The 21,648-nt window shown below is 39.5% G+C and overlaps 1 protein-coding gene and 1 pseudogene across 1 annotated transcript; one reads left to right on the top strand and one right to left on the bottom strand.

The window, feature by feature from the left end:
- The first annotated feature begins 4,643 nt into the window (after positions 1–4,643).
- Positions 4,644–5,566, top strand: LOC145786270 (uncharacterized). The gene is made up of 3 exons (XM_082597913.1): positions 4,644–4,664; positions 4,892–5,189; positions 5,388–5,566. Exons 1-3 carry the CDS (start codon positions 4,644–4,646, stop codon positions 5,564–5,566), a joined length of 498 nt encoding a protein of 165 aa, XP_082454039.1.
- A 7,391-nt stretch (positions 5,567–12,957) lies between these two features.
- On the bottom strand, positions 12,958–20,854 carry LOC145786261 (uncharacterized; annotated as a pseudogene).
- Positions 20,855–21,648: the final 794 nt, after the last annotated feature.

Genomic DNA, 21,648 nt, shown 5'->3' with positions numbered 1-21,648 from the left:
TGCCCGCGGACACAATGTGTATGGGCCCCATATGGGCAGCTCACATGGGGCCCATATGGGCTTGCTGGTTGGGAGGAGGGGAGCTGCGAGAACTGGTTGGCAATTTCAAGGTGGTGCGGACAAGGCAAAAGGTTAAGAACCGCTGTTTTAGATCGTTGCAGTAGGCTATAGGTCTACGCAGCATAAGTTACCAAAAAAGAACAAGAAAACAGATTGACTGAACGTTTAATTTATTTTTTTCTCATTTTTAGTGCTTCCTTAAGACAACAAATGATTGTAAACATATATTATTAAGAGTCAGCAAAAAATGAAAAAAATACCTAATTTTTAGACAGTTTCAGTCAGACAGCCATGATCGCAAAAATCTGCAAAATGTGACAAGTCAGGCACGATCTCCAGGTAGCCAAGCCTTAACTTTTTTCAACAAGTAATGGTCAGCTTTAACGAAATTGTTAAATTACTTGCAAGAAATATGATTAAAACAGTAGGCTGCACATAACCGTTAAGATGCTAAAAACGGCGTGAACTAAAATCTGTCCCTTTCCTTGCAAAGCTGTAGTCCTGTCCATGCCACGATTTCTTTTGCTGGAGGCAGGGGCGCCGGAACGGTTTTTGACTGGGGGGCAGGATTATGAAAAAAGGGCACTTTTGTTGCTGAAAGGCCAATTTTTTTTAAAGTTTTAAGATAAGATATAGCAACAATGCTCATCCATCAGCTCATCATCGAGTAATGATACAAATGTACGGTGTACAAAGAACAATGGCGCAGAAAGGCATCATATGCTATGTTGTAATGATGTAGGCTAACCTACTGTGATACAGAAATTTGTGTCGTGCGTATTATTTTGAGGCAGAAATGAAAGATTATGATTAAACTGAAAGCGAATAGCTGAAATTGTTATATCGTATTGCAAAATGCTCAGTAGCTTACATGACCTTAAAAGGGCACCATTGCTCCTCCTGCCCCCCCATCCACAGAAAAATTGAGGACAGGGGAGCATTCGGCGCCCCTGGCTGGAGGTTAGGTGTTACACACATTTCACTTATAGACACTTTTTTCGATTTGTTTCAAGTAACAAAGGAACCAAACTGAGTTGATAATCAACAATGTTTACAACCGTTCTATCAATATAAAACGTAGCCTATGTAGGTAAAAGAATAATTTTTTGTGAAAGTGTGAGCATAGCCTTTAAAATGTCGTTTAATATCTTACAGTGAACCAGGGAATGAACGTTCAATGACAGTTCCATAAAATGCACCAATTTCTTGTAGAATTTATAAATCAGCATGTTACATTGGTATACAAAATGTTTAGATAGCAAATAGCCTACAAGCAAATAGCCTACAAGCCGTCGCTGAAACGTCATCAAGCAATATAATCCCGTTGAAAATATAAGCAAGAAAACCAAACTGTCAAAAAAGAGGACATATGAGCATTTTTTAGTGTCCTCGGAGGACAGTTCATTTTTTTTGAAAAAAGAGGACAAATCCTCTTAAAAGAGGACGTATGGTAGCCCTAGCTTACACCATATCTCGTAATTCAAGATTTAACGATGATGTAATGCTTCAACAGGCGTGACAAAGGTGATGCAATTTTTGCTTATTTTTTAGTAATATTCCATTACGTCAGACGCCAAGATTCAGTAGACCTGAAGGGTTCTATGTGACTTTGATTTGTAGTTTTGTACCGGTCCCACGAATTACCCATAAGTACCCATAAGCACCATAAGTACCCATAAGCCCCATAAGTCGCGTCGAATTACCCATAAGTACCCATAAGTCGCGTCGAATTACCCATACGCCCCATAAGTCGCGTCGAATTACCCATAAGCCCCATAAGTCGCGTCGAATTACCCATAAGCCCCGTAAGTCGCGTCGAATTACCCATAAGCCCCATAAGTCGCGTCGAATTACCCATAGGCACCATAAGTAGCATTGAATTACATAGAAGTAACGTCGAATTACCCATAAGCCTGTATAGTGTAGAGTGTAGTCTATAGCCGTCTAGAAGCCTAGTAGTCGGCTGCATAGCCGAGTGGTGAGGAGCACGGGCTGGGCGTTCCAAAATATAGTTCGACACCGCTCAAGAGCAGGACACTTGAAGGCATGCCTAAAGGTGGACACAAAGATTGGCTTCGTTGCCTTCCCGTTCGCTTATGTGTAATCTGCAGTTTGCTGCAGCAGATGGAGTGTTTTGTCCGATAAAACACCTTAACATTGGACAATTTTTCCTATGAACCAGGTGACTGCAGCATAGCAATCGTTCTCGCACTCAGCCAGAGACTTAATTCTTGCTTTAAACTTGATAATTAAAGAAAAAAAGGAATAATGGCAAGAGTGGGAATCAAACCCGTGTCACCAAATTCAATAGCCTTTGCCTTAACCACTCAGCCACGCAAACGCTCGTGAAATTTTCGCTTAATTTGTTAATATGGGTAATGTTTCGAGAACGCTCACAATATTATCAGTTTAGTTTGTTTTTATTTCTGACCATCACAACGAAAAAACAATACACGACAAACTTAGCACAGATCTATAAAAGGTAGAAGCGACAAAACGCGGACGTTTATAACGTGCACGATACCAAAGCCTGCAGATTACATATACGCTGACATGAGGCGTAAGTAATTCCACGTTGCTTATGGGTAATTCGACGCGACTTATGGGGCATTTGGGTAATTCGACGCGACTTATTTAGCTTATGGGTAATTCGACGCGACTTATGGGGCTTATGGGTAATTCGACTCGCGTCGAATTACCCATAAGTCGCGTCGAATTACCCATAAGCAACGTGGAATTACTTACGCTTTCATGTCAGCGTATATGTAATCTGCAAGTCGCTGTTGCGACTTGCGATCGTGTCACTTAAACTGATTGTCCTGCTTTGGTATCATGCACGTTATAACGTCCGCGTTTTGTCGCTTCTACCTTTTATAGACCTCTGCTAAGTTTGTCGTGTATTGTTTTTTCGTTGTGATGGTCAGAAATAAAAACAAACTAAATTGATAATATTGTGAACGTTCTCGAAACATTACCCATATAAACAAATTAAGCGAAGATTTCCCGAGCGCTTGGGTGGCTGAGTGGTTGAGGCAAAGGCTATTGAATTTGGTGACACGGGTTTGATTCCCGCCCTTGCCATTATTCTTTTTTTCTTTAATTATCAAGTTTAAAGCAAGAATTAAGTCTCTAGCTGAGTGCGAGAACGATTGCTATGCTGCACTGCTGCAGTCACCTGGTTCATAGGGAAAATTGTCCAATGTTAAGGTGTTTTATCGGACAAAACACTCCATCTGCTGCAGCAAACTGCAGATTACACATAAGCGGACGGGAAGGCAACGAAGCCAATCTTCGTGTCCACCATTAGGCATGCCTTCAAGTGTCCTGCTCTTGAGCGGTGTCGAACTATATTTTGGAACGCCCAGCCCGTGCTCCTCACCACTCGGCTATGCAGCCGACTACTAGGCTTCTAGACAGCTATAGACTACACTCTACATTATACAGGCTTATGGGTAATTCGACGTTACTTCTATGTAATTCAATGCTACTTATGGTGCCTATGGGTAATTCCATCGCGACTTATGGGGCTTATGGGTAATTCGACGCGACTTACGGGGCTTATGGGTAATTCGACGCGACTTATGGGGCTTATGGGTAATTCGACGCGACTTATGGGGCTTATGGGTAATTCGACGCTACTTATGGGGCTTATGGGTAATTCGACGCGACTTATGGGCTTATGGGTAATTCGACGCGACTTATGGGTAATTCGACGCGACTTATGGTGCTTATGGGTACTTATGGGTACTTATGGGGCTTATGGGTAATTCGTGGGACCCGTTTGTACAGATATTGTCCGTAACAGACAACAGTCTAATAACAGATATACATACAGTAATATAGAGAGAGACTGTGAGTCAATGGCAAATCTGTCAGAGGTTCTTATTTACAAGCGCACTAATATTAGGCACTGGTTAGTTTAAAGGTGCACTGCAACGAAAATATATAGCTTTTGTATTCATAGATCTTTATGAGAAAAAGCGATTTGTAACAATAAATTTTTTTTTAAGTTTGTCATTAGCTCAAAAATCTAATAAAAGGGATATTGATTTAAAGGCATCTGATTGGTCAAAATCTTTGATGACGTATTTGGTTGTGCAAAACAATTCAGAACCACTAGGTTAAACCATAGAAGTAAGATATCTGTGGTTAAGGTATAAACAATTGGGCTACATATTACACAGAGAACAATTTTATACTTGAGTTTTACGCGTTGAGATGGTTTTTTGTATGGCTCCCGGTTGTAGTAACGGAAGAAACGTGAAAGGGGTACACTTTCATCGTTTACCTCTGAATAATCAAGACCAGCTTAAGAAATGGATCTCTGCGATGAAACTCAAAAACCCACCAGTCAACAAGCACTGCCGTGTGTGCAGCGACCATTTTCTGGCCAGCGTGACCTACGGGCAGAGCTACAGGGTACCACACCTAAACATTTGCTCATCCCTGAAGCTGTCCCCTCTGTCTTTGATTTTTCGAGGTATGTGAAAGCCACTGTTACTGCAGTGCCCACAAAACTTGATCGAACTGGGTTCAAATCTCTGAGTAAGAGTGGGCGTTCGGATCGAATAACAAAGAGGGAAATGAACAAAGCTTTAAAACAGGTCAGTAAAACATTGGCAGGGTAGGTACCGTAACTATAAACACATACTACCATAGTTTTGTTTCATATAAATCATTTAGTTCAAGCCAATTATTTTTTTTGCAGCTTCATCAGGCAGTGGATCAACAATTGATTTTTATTAATAATACAATACTAAGCAAAACTAACTTTTCTCTTGCTAATTGTGAAATTTGCACTAATTTGATGCTACTTGGTTGTGTTTTCCAGCTCACCGAATTTGTTCACACTGGTGACCTTGAAGTGTTCCACAATGTACTCCTGAAGTATGTACCTAAGAGGCTGGCATTCACTTATGAGGGAATAGTTGCACGCACAAAACTAGCTGCTATAGAAAACAATTGCAATGTTGGTCGACACCAAGCAGAGACCAAGGGTGGGATGAAGTGCTGGAAGCTGCAATGGTCCAAGGGAAGGCAAGCATTTGTGGTCAAAAAGGTTAACAAATCAAAGGACTTTACATTCCGAGAAGAGCTTATGGGTGTAACTATGCATCGTCTTGAAAACAGTAAGTCTATTGTAATGTTGACAAATTTGAAACTTTTGGGCACATTGCCCAGCACTTGTAGAGTGCACAAAATGCTCCCCAAACACCATTGTGGAAATGTACACAGCAAGTACGCATTTAACTGCCAGCATTTATTGTATTATAATTTAGCATTTCTGCAGTACGGTATAAAGTGATGTATTTATTTTATGCTTTCAGATGTGCCTGAAGAAGTGGATGCTATTGTAGTGCCAGAAAACGCAAAGATGTCTATTGCCAAGGGGGACAAGCCATCTAAGTTGGATGCTATCCAACGACACATATCACGCTTTAGGAATAGTAGGGTGGATATATCTTCATCAGATGCAACATATCCAACGACATATGTCATGCGTTAAAAGTAGTAGGGTGGATACATGTTCATCGGATGCAACATAGGACTTTCACAATGCTAAAGACTGAGGTAATAACGTGTAGGCCTAGTAACTCTAATGATCGATGAAGTGTATACTGCACAAAGAATAGAGTATTCAAATGGTTTATTTATTGGCCTTACTGAAGATGGCATACCTGCAAAGACAGTCTTAGCATTCATAGTCCAGTCTGCACATGGCAGTTATAAGGATGTTGTTTGTCTCGTTCCTATTAACAGACTGGATACAGGAATTTTACTCCAGTGGGTTAAATGGGTTATGCTGTCTTTACACTTTATAATTAGGTTGTGGCTATGTTTACACTATAGTGTAATTAGAAAGTGCTCTGCTTGCAAAGAATAAAATCCAAGGCTGTGCACCAGAGGAATATGCCCAGTTGTTTCATTCAGCTGTTCGTGGAGGTTTGTCTGCTCCTACAGATGCTCGACTGCACTACATTATTTTCTATATGTTTGTGTAGAGATCCTACCCCAATCAAGGAACTTCAAACATCCTCCGAAACCAGGCAACAATGAGCGACGTGGCAGTCGCGACACCCCCCTTTCAAGGGTTAATATGCTTGCCCATGGCAGCAGGGGACCTGGAGCCACCGGAAACACATAGGCCTAACAATGTCGGCGTTGCAGCAGTATTCATTATCTTTGTTTAATTTTCCAAAAAAATGATGACGGTCTTATAATATTGGCGATTCCATGTACCGTAGCCTTATGATTTTAAATGTTATAAGTGAAATGTTTATACTAAAGTTACATTTTATCAGTGTTTGCACTATTTTCCTCACCATATACTCAATTGGAAGTGGCTATTTTTCCACGCTTAATGCCATGGTTACAATCAGGCATTACCAGAGTTGGGATTAAAGTTAGGAAGGGTAAAGATAAGGGTTAGAGTTAGGAATAAGATTAGCGTTTTGATCTTTGCCCAGGACTAAAAAAAGTTTGTTAACCATGTATCATAATGTTTCATAGTGAATTCATCACGAATGGAAGGACATTTCAATCTTTCAACTATTATTTCCTTGTCAAACAAGACTGGTGTAAATCTCTTTCAACAGTTCAGTTTATTTTTATTTTGTTGGAGAAGACGAAAGAAAAAAAACAAACATATACAAAAACACTAATAATTCGCAAAACAAGGATGGCAGCGAAAGACCAAAAGGTCACCAAAGTCAGCTGCCACCCAAACATTTAAACAATAGACCCAAAATTAAGAACATTAACACATATAGGCTACAATACCAGCACTTTACATAATACATTAACAGCGGAATAACACAGGGCAACAAAAATAAAAATTGTGCCGAGAAATAAACAGATGATATGTTTTAGGAGTGATCATTGTACAAATTTTTTCATAAACTTTTATATTTAAATTTAAAAACATTATAAGACTTTTCTTATATTTCTTATGGTATTTGATTCCATAGTTTCACTCCATTAAAACATAGCATCTTCTTACCAGAGTTTGACGTTGCAAAAGGCAAATATAAATCAATCCTTTGGTTCTGACGGGTTTTATGATGGTGAATTTTGTTTACAAAAATAAAGCAGCCAGCAAAGGCCCGGGGCAGCATTTTGTGCACATATTTGTACATAAATTTTGCAGTCTCTAATTTAATAATACCGTTAATTCTGAGCACATTAAATTGGTGATAAAGAACAGTTGTATTTGTAGACCTCGGCAAAAATAAGCAGGATCGGATGAACTTGTTTTTTAACACTTGTAGTGGAGCAAGCAATGTAGAGTTTGCTCTTCCCCAATTTATAATCGAGTATTGGATCTTGGATTGAAACAAAGCATAATATATTATAAAGTTTGTAATATTGTTAAAGGGGCAATGTATCTCAGCTTAAATGCTATGCAGCAGACCTTTGCAAGCTGCTTTCTAAGATTAATAATATGACTATCCCATGTTAATCGCTCATCCAAAGTTACACCTAGATAGTTTATACTTTTCTTCCTTTTGATGGATCAGCCACTGATGGACAGACTGAAATTTTCTGCTGCATTCTTTTTGTTGCAGAGGATCATATACCGGTAAGTAGTTTTAATATAATTTAATGAAAGTTTGTTGGATTTCATCCACACATCAGTTTTTGCTATTTCTCTATTGACATTTTTTTGGAGAGATGACAGGCATTTATTTGACTGACAGTTTGAATATAAATACTGTCCCAAGCAAAACTCTAGAGAGGTGAAAACTGTATTTACAAAATAATTTTTATTAATAATACTTGCAAGATAATTTTATTAATAAAACAGCAAGATAATTTTAATTAAAAATCATCAGGCAAGTGGTCATCATGTATCCTTCGTACTGGCCATCTTCTTCAGGAAATCTGTTGCGGATTGCAAGGACTGCACAGGCAGGAATTACTTTACGCCTCTTTCGACCCAATTTTCCATATATCCAGAAGGTGAAGCTGCGATAAGCAACATATCTGTACGACCTGTAAAAGAAAATGTGATTGACCGAGAAGTGTAAAATCATCATTTTTTTCATTGCAACATTATCAGTAAATCACAATGTAGAAAAGCCCTAGGCTAGAACTTTACAACATAGAGTACCTAAGAATGGAAAGTTGGAAACCTTGGGATTTGTGACCCAGGCAAGGGTGCATGTACAGTGGTACCGATAAGCTAACTCTGGTCTCCGGATTTTTTACACTACCATAGGCTATGTGTAACACACATTATATAAGAACAAAGTTCACCATGTAGGTTCTGAAACTGCAAAGTTTGGATAATATTTTACAACTATCTAAACTGACCTGTTTGAGATTGGATCTCGGAGATCTTCGACGACCACATCCTTTAGTGCAGCCATAATTGCTTCTAACACTTCTTTCTGTATCCAGGCACATCTTTTCAAAGCTGTCGACCTGGTTTATGCATTGGCGGGCTATGTCTGTTTTGGCAACCACGGCGTCAATCTCCTGGCAACATTTATTTTCCATCATTGTTGGCATGATGGCACAATTTCCACACCTACACCATTTCAAATTCTCCATCCGACTGCAGTCGGAGCTGGCACTGTCGGAGCTCGAATCCGAATCACAGTCATCTCTGTCAAGGCGCTGTCTTTTTGGTTCAAACAAAAATCCTTTTCTGATTTCAGACATCTTTAAAAATTACGACTTGTGCAACGCTTCCAGTGTTAATATATGAAGCTGCCAACTGAGTGCACAACCAAATACGTCATAAGGCACATAGCGCCACCCAGTGGCTGATTTTATTTTCGTTATATTTGCCAAACAAAAAAGTATATCAAAAAAATTTTTCGAAAAAGATAATGCTTAAACACCAGAGAATCACCAAAAAAATTTTCATTTTTCATTTCAGGTCCCCTTTAAAGGAAGACACTTGTTGCCAATAGAAATTGACCTAAACTCAAGATTAAACAGTACTTTTGTCTATTCAAAGTTTATAAATATATATGTACAGGCTTCAGGCTATTTCTACTGAAGAATTTTTAAAAGATATTAATTACATTATGTAAATCTAGATAAGGTTAGCCTATATCAGACATGTGCAAATTATGATGCACTGGTCAAATCTATACTTGTCACAATCAACGATTTCGCTGTTCATTAAGAGTATGTAAATTACAGTAAAAAATTTTTTCCATTCTTGTGGCTAGTTTTCTAGGTTAGGCCCAATAAGTTTATTCTAACTTACCATTGAATATTTATTGTTTGTCAGTTTACACTACAGACTGCAGATATACTGGCAAAAAACTTGTTTGTTTACTACTGATAAAAATATAAAGTTACGTATGTTATCTCCTTTCTTGTTCAACTTAAAGTGCCCCTGACAGATTGGATCCAAGTATAGTAACTTTTTAAAGCATTTTGTAGCGCAGAATTACACTTAGCGAATTTTTAATCTTAACCTCGTAGCTCGACTGGTTAGGGCGTAATTTAATAAAACGACTGCTCCACAGCGCCACCACAGGTGAAACTCCATATTTCACTGCTCTGGGGCGACTTTGGTGGTATTACGTCATCCTAAGTGGACATCATTAGCAAGGGATGAAACAAACGCTTCCTAGATTGCAGAACAAATACATAATATGGCAGCTCATTATCAAGATAAAATAAGTTAGTTAAAAAAGCTTTGTTTTTTTAAATTGATTTCCTGCGCATGTAAGAGCATAAGAAGCATGGTGATATAGCAGCGTGTTTTTGGTATTTCTAATAAGAGTTGAATCATCTTTTATTGCGTCAATGGGGGATGGAGTGTTTTTGGTATCGCTAATGAGATGAAGGATGTAGTGTCTGAGTTGTTTCAAGCATCTTTCCAAACCAATCTAAACAATAATCTTACGAAAAGTAAAGCGATCCTCTGAACGAACATAATAGCTTATAATAATCAGGGAGTAGTTAGATGCAAGCTGGTAGTAACTTAGTGATATATTCTTATCTGGCAAATATTAAATTATGCAATATGGTATAGTAGCTTATGTTCCAGCCAATTGTTCACCAAATCAAACGTCATATAAAAACCGTTATGGTCTACTTAACCTAGCTGGCATCTTACGTCATGGAAATTGCTAGAAAATGTCCAAATATTGCACCATCGGTCGTAAGACCTGATGAAATATTGCATCACTACCTTTGAACACCAGTTTAAATTGCGTGACAATGTCTTTCATTATTGCGTCACAGTTACTGTCTACGTGCATTTGAGATATCGCAAATTATTCTAGTCATTCGTAAAATGGTTGCTTGAAAGTTGGAGGCATACAGTGGCGTACGCAGGATTTTCTCAAGGGGGGGGGCCATTGAGAGTAGCGTAGCCAAGAATTTTGAAAGGGGGGGTTTTGACGACCGGCGAGCGAAGCCCGACGGCATTTTTGCTTAAGACGACACCCAGCGGCGGGGGGTCTGGGGGGCCTCCCCCAGAAAATTTTGAAAAATTACTTTGAATTTGGTGCATTCAGAGAATAGTTTCAACAAAAATGTGGGTATGAATATTCCTGTAAAATGGTGCTGTCAGGTGGCATAGCAAAAGGATAAGATCATGTTTTCTTCAGATTTTTCGAAAATAAAGCTAAGTCTCTATGTTTTCTTGTATTTAATTCCTGGCTGAGATGTTTGGTATTGGCAAAACTCGCTCTTTTAATGCAGTTTTGTTTAAAATTAGGCAAGTTTTTTTTAGACTGAAAGCATCATTCTCAATAGCGTGATGTCACACGCGTGCCAAAGTGGGGTTGTAACCCCCAAGGCCCCCCCTTGGCTATGCCACTGGCCATTGATATCCCTAGTTTAGACTTTATCCATTTCTCTCTCACTAATCACTATAATAGGCTTACAGAACACTATGCTACATTGGGACACCTGGGGTGGGGTAGGTGGATTGGGCTATGTATTTCGTATTGGGTTAGTCTATAAAACAACATTGTTACAGCAATTGCTTTGACAGAGCAATGCAAAACATATTAAATGCCTTAATCTACGTCGTTAACTACTAAAACATTTTTAAGGGGGGGGGGGGCATGGCCCCCCCCCCTGTGTACGCCACTGGAGGCATATTTAACTGTTTGCTTAGTGCTTGCCAGCTGGATAAAATTTCCGTCATTTATCTAAGTAATCTGTTCTGTAGTGACAAGTTTTAGTGGTGTATCGCGTTGCATCCCAGTTTCGACAGCCAGGTGGCTAATTTTACAGAAATACAATTTTGAATAGACGTTTCAAAGGAGTGTTTCATTTTCGGTCATTACATGCAGACGAACGGATTCGGGAATCTTATGTTACAATTTTCCCACGAAGAGATTATGGTTTACCGATGTGACCAGCTTATTCATGGTCCAAGAGTAAAGATAGTAATCATCATTCTTATCCAGTTGGGTGTAATATATGATAAGATATACGTATAGTAAGATATGTTAATGTATAATATAGTTATATTAGTCTGGGAGCCAAACGCCATTTTTTCCCTTAACCTTGCATTGCGGTATTAAGTTTTTTTTACTGTTGATTTTGGTAGCCAAGGGTCTCTATTTTCAGAAACTGCTTGATGACATGTTGTCACCTTTGGGCAATTTGAGAAATTCAAGATGGCCGCCATTACCTATAAACGACCATAACGCCCTATCCATTCACCTTAGCAAGGTGATTTTTGTCTCTAAACTTAGGTTGTAGGGGTCAAGCTATCCATAGAACGAAGTATTATCTTAATATCGTATTGCATACATAATGGTAATTTCCAAGATGGCGTCCAAGATGGCCGCCATTACCTATAGATGACCATAACTTCCTATCCATTCACCTTAGGAAGGTGATTTTTGTCTCTATACCTAGGTTGTAGGGGTCAAGCTATCCATTAGAACGAAGTATTACGTTAATATCGTATTACATAATGGTAATTTCCAAGATGGCGTCCAAGATGGCCGCCATTACCTATAGATGACCATAACTTCCTATCCATTCACCATAGGAAGGTGATTTTTGTCTATACCTAGGTTGTAGGGGTCAAGCTATCCATAGAACGAAGTATTATCTTAATATCGTATTACATACATAATGGTAATTTCGAAAATGGCGTCCAAGATGGCCGCCATTACCTATAAATGACCATAACTTCTTATCCATTCACCTTAGGAAGGTGATTTTTGTCTATACCTAGGTTGTAGGGGTCAAGCTATCCATTAGAACTAAGTATTATCTTAATATCGTATTACATACATAATGGTAATTTCCAAGATGGCCGTAAAAGGTAAAGGGGGGTCCCATACTTGATTCAAGTGTCGGGTATGAGAAGATAAGGTTCTCATTGTACTAAGCCTTCGGCACTAAGGAGAGTAGGGTGGCCAGTTCCTTTCTCTCGGCCGCCTTTACTTCAGCAACTACGCCCACCCAATTTATTACACCCTGGGTAGAGGTGAGCGGTGTTTTTCAACAACCAGCTGAAGCCGGGAGTCGAACCAGGTTTGCATAATTGGAAAGCCAACAACGTTGCGCCATCCCACCGCAATTTGTGTGAAATTCATGGCCGTAGTAACACTAAATTATCTTACATACTATTCTATGATGTCAGGTTATAGCAACCCGATTATAGCAGGCGCAAAATATTGTGTATTTCATGTTAGCAGAGTTGCAACTACAAGCACGTGAACTGCATGGAGTAGTACTGTAGCATCCATATTTTATTAGACGTCGTATACCATCTCTGGGGCTAGTTCGACTTCATCAGGTAGGGTGACTGGTTGAAGGGATTTGTTTTGGTCATCCTTTACCCAAACATATTTCGTTTGATCTATCGAAGTGTTATGAATGCAGTAGCCTTCCCAATTTTGAAATAGGAGGCGACGATGTCACAGCCAGAAAGTGCATGTGCCGTGAGTAGTCATTTGACTACCTGACAATGCTTCTGTACAGTTTTTTTCCTATATCAAGCACCGCGCTTCCTTTGATTGGGGACTCCATCAATACAACATTCTGGAGATTTGCCATGTGATGATAATGCAGCAACAGTACAAAGATGTCAGTGTCATCGGCAACGACAGTGACTTTGCTTTCTGCATTTTGCGAGGCACCACTCAAGACCTGTTGAACAATGACGTTATCTGCTTCTTCGTGTGAAGTTAACAGATCTGCCGGTGAGATGACAATTCCACCTTCACTGATTTTGATCGGCACCGGATCTGCTCCTGTTACCACTAACTTATGATGTTGTGTGTTGTCCTCATGAAACTTCTCATCCTGGACAAAATCATCAACTATCAGTTGCTTCTTGTTTTTGGAAGAGGTTAGTAGAACCTTCTGCGCTGCCAGCAACTCTATCAGACACCTCAACTTGGAGAATTTTCTTTAAGGTAGATTTAGATTTCACAACCCCCATATCTCCAGTATCATCAAACATGGATGTTGAAACTGACGCAAGTTCATGACCAAGCACAACCTTGTCCCGCTCAATAACCTGCAGGCAAATCACCCTTGCGTAAATCTGGTTTGGGACAATTAAACGACGTGTGAGACTATCACTCCCGAATTCTTTGTAGCCTATGCTTCAGGCAACTCAACTGAATTCAGGATGCCGGACGAGTCTTTGATCATTACAACAAGTGATTCAAGGGAGCAAGTCTTTTAGGCGCTGACAGTTAGGCGCTGGTCTAATAGGCGCGCACACTGTGGCGTCTGGATATTTAGGTGCGGAGCACTGCGGCGCCCGGTCATTTAGGTGCTATTCCTAGTAAAGTCTGTAGATTGTATCAGCTTGGCAGGTAGGGCAATGAAAATTATATCATGGCTTCCGTGAGTGAAGCTGCTTAAACCGGCAATGCTTTTCACACAAAATGTTATATTGAACAGAAAAATATATTGTTGTTTTATTAATTTATTATTGTTTTATTTGTTGTTAGTCTAGGTTTGCGTTGGTGAAAGCTTTATCAATAAATTATTGCTCAGATCCAACATCGGCTTATATGCAGGGCAATTAGAGCAGTAGACCACCTGATCTCCACAGGACACGTAGCCTACTTCTGGAGTAGAAGTTGCCGGTTTAAAGGCGCAACTTTGTGCAATCTGTTACCTTTAATAATTACTTCTACTTGAGACGGATAGATCGTGTGGAGATGAGGTGCAGGAAAACGCTCTACTACTCTTGATATTAGCACATCTCTACAGGACATTTGCAATGCACCCTGAACACAAGTTGCAGCCAGATGGAACTTTACTTAATCTATTATCTTTCGCAATTACTTCTGTTCGGGATGGATTGGCCATGTGACGAGAACGCATAAGACGCTGTACTACTGTTCACATGAATACATTTCTACAGGGCATATAGGCTACACCTTGGCTACAAGTTGCAAGCATAATGGTGAGACTTCGCTCGTTATTAAACCTAATTGGGGTTTTGACGGAAAACTAAGTTACTCTTCACTCAAGCCTACCGCCCGCTTGAATACAGACTACGGTACATTTTTTACTGATGTTTAGTGTAGTTATTATTTGACCTAACTAAAAGTGAACTCATACATTTTCGGAATCTTGAATAGTTTATTGATAAAGCTTTCGCCAACGCAAACCTTGACTAACAACAAATAAATGCTGAACACGCGCATTAAAAAAACAACATATTTTTCTGTTCAATATAACATTTTATGTGAAAATCATTGCCGGTTTAAGCAGCTTCACTCACGGAAGCCATGACATATTTTCCTGGTCAATATAACACTTTGTGTGAAAAGCATTCCCGGTTTAAGCAGCTTCACTCATATATTTTTTCTGTTGAATATAACATTTTGTGTGAAAAAGCATTCCCGGTTTAAGCAGCTTCACCCATATATTTTTTCTGTTGAATATAACATTTTGTGTGAAAAAGCATTCCCGGTTTAAGCAGCTTCACCCATATATCTTTTCTGTTGAATATAACATTTTGTGTGAAAAAGCATTGCCGGTTTAAGCAACTTCACTCACTGAAGCCATGACCAACAACGCACACGCATTAACAAAACAATATATTTTCCTGTTCAATATAATATTTTGAGCACCTAAATTACCGGGCGCCACAGTGCTCCGCACCTAAATATCCAGACGCCACAGTGTGCGCGCCTATTAGACCAGCGCCTAAAAGACGTGGACCCTGATTCAAAGGCACAATCAATGTTAGTTTGGCTATCAGACTTGGTTGCAGCTGAAGCCACATTTTTTCTGACAAGAAGCTTTTTCAACTGTTAAACTGTTACTGTTACGGCAAAATCGTTACACAATTTGAAATTGTTACTCAAAAATAACAACTGTGGACACACTGGCACAACAACTTTCACTACCTACGCATACGGTACTAATGTAAAAAAAATGGGGGGCCCTAAAACCAGGGGGCCTGAGGCCTGTGCCTCATGGTTAATCGGGCCCTGACGGGCAGCACCTAAAAAGACAATAGTGAATTATTAGTGCCTGTCTACTACAATATGATAGTTACATGGGATTTAGGCTACAGGGAGTTATGCTATGCTCAATTATAGGTAATGGCGGCCATCTTGGACGCCATCTTGGAAATTACCATTATGTATGTAATACGATATTAAGATAATTCTTAGTTCTAATGGATAGCTTGACCCCTACAACCTAGGTATAGAGACAAAAATCACCTTCCTAAGGTGAATGGATAGGGAATTATGGTCATTTATAGGAAATGGCGGCCATCTTGGAAATTACCATTATGTAATACGATATTAAGATAATACTTCGTTCTATGGATAGCTTGACTCCTAACCCTACAACTTAAGTATAGAGACAAAAATCACCTTCCTAAGGTGAATGGATAGGGAGTTACAGTCATTTATAGGTAATGGCGGCCATCTTGGACGCCATCTTGGAAATTACCATTATGTATGTAATACGATATTAACGTAATACTTCGTTCTAATGGATAGCTTGACCCCTACAACCTAGGTATAGAGACAAAAATCACCTTGCTAAGGTGAATGGATAGGGAGCTATGGTCATTTATAGGTAATGGCGGCCATCTTGGACGCCATCTTGAATTTCTCAAATTGCCCAAAGGTGACAACATGTCATCAACCAGTTTCTGAAAATAGAGACCCTTGGCTACCAAAATCAACAGTAAAAAAAACTTAATACAACAATGCAGGGTCAACCATCCCCGCTCCCGGACTATATATCATTGAGGTAAAACCAAACTAGTTTATGTCCACTTTCAGGTTTTTTTGTTTTATTGCAGTTTCTCGGTTTTTGAACATAGCACTTTTCAGCAACTCCAGGTTTCAGCCTTGTATGTAATCAAATTCAAGGTGAAGCTATGGACATACTCCCAAATATCTCGCATACTTGAAAGCAAAACTGGGCTATTTGCAATTCTGTGGACATAGCCCTTTTCTAGCTTGATAGTATAAATAGGTCTATGTCTAATGCTACCATAAATTATGGACATAATTAACCCCCTTATAATGAAATTGTGCCAAGAATCTATGTTCAATTTTCCATTTGGATTATGCAGCAAATTAAAAAAAAATGCAAAAGATTCAGTCCTTTCTGTACAATTGTAACCTATTTGAATTGCCAAGCAACATTCGTGTGAAAATAACTTGTGCAGTGCACCTAAATTAATATGGTATAATAACTGGTGTATCATCGTGCATTCGTGTTATTGTCAGAGGTGGGCAGTAACTAGTTACAAAAGTAACTAGTTACTTTTTGAGTAACTGTAACGGTAACTTCGTTACAATTTTCCAAAAGTAACGAAACGCGGTAACTAGTTCCTATTTTAGCACTTTTTCAACAGTTACAGTTACAAGTTACTTTTGTATTGAAATTTCAGTTTTTAATTGCCGTTTATTTCTCTGCACGTGTTTGTGTCTTGCTTAGTGCGTGTTTGCTGCGTTTTGCGCAATAATGCGTTTTGCGCAATAATGCATTTTTCTCGCAGCTGTATCGGCACTGCGCATGCGCGGTTCTACTTTTGTTTTGTGGTCTGGTGGAAAAGGGTTGCCATATTGGCGAATTTATCGCCAAAGTCCAGAAATCTGGCGATTTTTTAAGACGTTTAGCTTCATATTTATGATTTGGCTCTTTTTTGGCGATTTTCGATAACTGATTTGGCTAAATTAATTGTTTTTGGCGATTAATCGATATGTACCAAAGACGGGCAAGACACAACAATACAACAGGGTTGAGCATTATAATAATATATTTTACATATTTACAAATGAGTTTAACAGTCAAACGTTTTCGGTTTAACTTAAGCCCTCACCAGGAACCTGAAAATATTTATAAAAATGCAGTAAATTTCAACTTCTTGAAGGTAACTAACTAACTGACTATAAGCATCAAGAAACACGCAGCGATTAAAAGCAGTTTGTTGATGCTTATAGTCAGTTAGTTATAGTTACCTTCAAGAAGTTGAAATTTATTGCATTTAGTGTAATGCTTGCAATGCCTCTAAAAAGATTTTCTGACGTTAAAACCAGCAACAGCATTGCTGTTTGCTTGCCGTTGGTGGACGTTCTTGTGGAAGCAAGACAAACCAAATTTGGTTATTGGTTCGAGGACAGCGACTTTCAGCTTGCGACTGCATTCCACCCACAATTTAGACTTATCTGTGTTTAATGCCTGATCATTAAGCGACACTGCTGAATTGAAGACCAAAATAAAACAGAACATGCTTCAAGCAATTGAAGAAGCAAACTGCTCTGCTGAAGAGGGGAGTAGCAGCGACACTGAAGTGGATGGTGGTAGGTAGAGCCACGGAGGACTTTTTGCATCACTTTACGCAAAAACCAAGAAAAGAAAGCAATGCGCGTTGAATCTGTTACAGGAGTATTTGGAAGCGGACCCTGCTGAGGACAAGTTAAGCGGATCCAGATTCACAATTAGACCGATGAAAAAACTGTTTTAAAAACATAACACTCCCATTCCGTCAAGTGCTGCAGTAGAAATATTGTTTTCATTGCAGCACTTGTTCATTACCAGACTTTATTCGTTCATCCCCGACGCCGACACACGCTCAATCGACCTGACACTACCAATGGGTGCGCGTCTCCGTGCGGGCGTCGGGCTTTTTCGCTCAACCATGCACCAATGGGAAATGGCCTCTTTCTCCTCCTGTAAATGTGGTGCCGAGCAACAGACGCAGACCACATCATTGATTGATTGATTAAATCTTTATCCTCGGACTGGGAAAGCTTCTTGCAAAACTTAATCCTGGCAGTTTCGCATACTTGTAGACTAAAGACTTTAAATCACTGACGCAGGCCCGCTCACCGAGATTGACAGAGTAAAGTTTCCGATTGTTGAAGTCTCGTTGCCGGGAAATTATTCCATCTATTAGATGCCGCTAAATGGAGAGCAGTCCTTAACGTGCGTTGCTCAAGCGCATGCCCTGAGAGTCGAACCAGTGCCGCTTGATCTTGAAGCTTCTTCGTTCCAGAAGTGAAGTGCTAACCAATTGAACTATCGGGGCGGACATCATCAATGACTGTAACATCTTCAAGCCACCTAACGGAGTGGAAGGTCTGCGTGTCATGAATGATGAAACCAAAGACTGGCTGCTCTCTAGTAGCCTTCCAGTGTATAGTCCGGGAACATCGTGAATCTGGGGCGTAAAAGAATAGACTCTCGGCCCCAGAGGCTCACACGACGACAACGATTGGGCAAGGACATTTTAAAGCCCAAAAGGGCAGGCCTGAGTGACGAGCACTTTGAAATGCTCGTATTTCTCAAAGGAAATAAACACATAAGCCACTGAGTATTTTTTTTAAATAAAACCTTGTTGGTTTTGTACTTGTGCTGTTATGTTAGCATGGATGGCTCTAACACTATATATCAAACATTGCGGTTAAACTGGACTTGCATGCAGAGCTGGCCAGGTGCAGAATTTTATGTTTAGATTTGTGAGTAACTGAAAGTAACTAGTAACTGTAACTAGTAACGGTAACTAGTTACTTTTTAAAATCGGTAACTGTAACGGTAACTCAGTTACTATTTTGGCCAAGTAACTGTAACTCAGTTACTTTTGAAAGTAACTTTGCCCACCTATGGTTATTGTTAATCCTACCTTTTCTGGTCAGGTGGTTATTGGTTAATGACCAGTCTGGTTGACAGTCACTATACTGATCTGATATTCCTGCGCTCATGGTTCGCTTCTTGCTCAAGTCACACTTGTGGTAGAGTGACAGAAAACGTATTGCTGCATTAAGACCTTAGCTGATACAAAGCGACATTTAATGTAACTTATCAAACAGTTTTTTCTTTGTCAATTGTGAAATGGTATCGACACTAAAAACTTCACCTGTCCCCGATGGCAATTTAGGTATTGATAGAAGCTGCGTTTCTCCTTGATAAGAAGCTAGTACAGCAAGGCAGTCGACACTTTTTTCGAAGGGTCTTACTGTCTATGAACAAGCGCCACTCTTAAGCTCTATATTGTGGTACTTCCATTTTCAGCAGAAGCCCTTTGATGTCTTTGCAGTAAACAAATTCAAATTGTTGGCAAAAATATGGAAGCAATTCTTTTTCTCTAGCACGGTAAAATGTTATGGAAGCTCCGATTCCAAGACAGTTTTTGTCAACATGCCAACATTTCTGCTGCTTCTTTGGATAGGTTAAGATCTCTTAAACTGAACTGATGAGATCACTCAGCTCCTCCCTGTTTGAATGTCTCTGGAATAGCTGAACTACTTTCTAACACACTTCCACCGCTGTTACTTGCAGAACTTTCTACCTCTTCATGAAACTCATCATACTCCATGGCTATGTCAGGTAAATCACTAAATTCAGGCACAGGCACTTCCTCTCAGTGAGGCACAGGTCATTGAGCAGATTCTAAATCTGGGTAATTCGAAGTGCTTTTCTTGTGACGATTAAACCCCTGTATGTCTACCAAACAGAAGTACCGTAGCAGTCATTGAAATGGCTTTTTGGTTCTCTCCAAACCATTAGTACACCAAAATTAAGATTTTTAAGTGTACCGTACCTTTAGTCCACTTTCTCAGGCTTTCTACACATGCTTTCCAGACAATATGAGGTGCCCATGGCCTGTCTTGGTCACCAAGTTTCAATTTAAAACTTAGCAAACGTTAAACTTAGCTAATTTTCTCTAGCCAAAATTTGAAAATATTGATATCTCAAAAACTGGAGCCAATTCAAAGAAACATATTATGTTCTTTTGGATTCAGTGGCAAAAATTGCCCAGAAACCATTAAAATATCTTCGCCCCTCGAAAAAAAAATTTTTGTTGGCCAGTGTAATTTAAACACTGTAAAAGTAAGATCACTATATCACTTATATATCCAATACAAAACAAAGCAAAATTATTGCAATCTGCCGAGGATTACACTTACAAAGTGATATGCTACCATACAATATATTTCTTTTTGAAGGCACCAGCTCTTCACCACAGACACAAATTGTTGAAATAGGCTACAAAACTCCATTTGCAGATGACTACATGATTGCAAACAATGCTATGCTCTTTCAAAAGCACCACATCAAATCCAATCCTGGCAGTGTAACGGGCTATGTCCAGTTTTTGTTTTACAACCGGTTGTTACTTTGAGAACCTCACTGGGCTATGTCCAAAAAAGGGTGTAAAAAATTGGAGGGTGGCACACAATTTTGAAAAACATCTAGTTGTGTGCAAACCAAGGATAGCATGGTATGGTTGAAAGTATGTGGCACTGGTGTTTGATCCATTTGAGATATCAAAAATATTCAAAAAAATAAATGTTTTTTTGCGTTTATCTCAGTTTGATGATTTTGGACATTACACCATTTGGTTTTACGTCATTATATGCTATGTACATAGGCGTCGAAATAGGGTGGGCAGGGTGGGCGACGCCCACCCTGCCGTGAAACGAGGGTGGGCAAAATATGTTTCGCCCACCCTGTTTTCATGCCACTTATGAAGTGTTCGTTACAATTATTTCCGTTTTTCTTAAACGCTGGACTATCCAACCAACTGCAGCGCAACTTCTTGTTTTACGCTATGTCTCTCGCTAGGTATCCGACAGAATAAAGCAATTCCGTAACAACGCTGCGTGGAAAAACGGCGGTACGCACTGCATTGTTGTTGCTACGGCAACTGCCACAGCTGGCAATTCCTGGTGAGAGAAAGCCACGTTTGATCTTTTCTCTAAATTTGCGTCGGCAATTTGATCTTTTCTCTGAATGGTCCTCACTTTCGTTACGTCACAATCAAACTTCAGTTCCCGGTCAGCGTAAGGGAATGTGAATATGACATCATAATGAACATGACAATAAAATAACCGATACAAACTAAAGACGTACTAAAAACAATCGCTTTTACAAATGCGGCAAATCTGAAGGCGCCACTTTAAAGATAACAGGTCACGAGTCACGCGCTTTTTAGGTCGCAAAGGAAAACATGAAAGAAGTTTGTTTAGTTTAGCAGCGCTCATAAGATCGCAAGATGCAAGAAAGAAAACATCCAACCTATTAAAGCTCAATTGCTGCAGCGACGCTAAACGCAGTCTTTGTGAGAAAGACTAACCACACTTTTCGAAATTAGCGTCGGCAATTGCCGAGGTGACTGTAAGGACAACAAGATTACAAGAAAAAACT

This window comes from Aplidium turbinatum, chromosome 2 (assembly GCF_918807975.1).
Source record: "Aplidium turbinatum chromosome 2, kaAplTurb1.1, whole genome shotgun sequence".
Classification (NCBI taxonomy): Eukaryota; Metazoa; Chordata; class Ascidiacea; order Aplousobranchia; family Polyclinidae; genus Aplidium; species Aplidium turbinatum.
This window is presented reverse-complemented; position numbering and strand designations above follow the sequence as displayed.

Bases quoted from the DNA above. Each gene is read 5' to 3' on its own strand.
- LOC145786270 (XM_082597913.1), top strand. From the start codon at position 4,644: ATGAACAAAGCTTTAAAACAG. The intron at 4,665-4,891 runs GTCAGTAAAACA...TGTGTTTTCCAG, and splicing joins TGAACAAAGCTTTAAAACAG to CTCACCGAATTTGTTCACAC. The intron at 5,190-5,387 runs GTAAGTCTATTG...TTATGCTTTCAG, and splicing joins TATGCATCGTCTTGAAAACA to ATGTGCCTGAAGAAGTGGAT.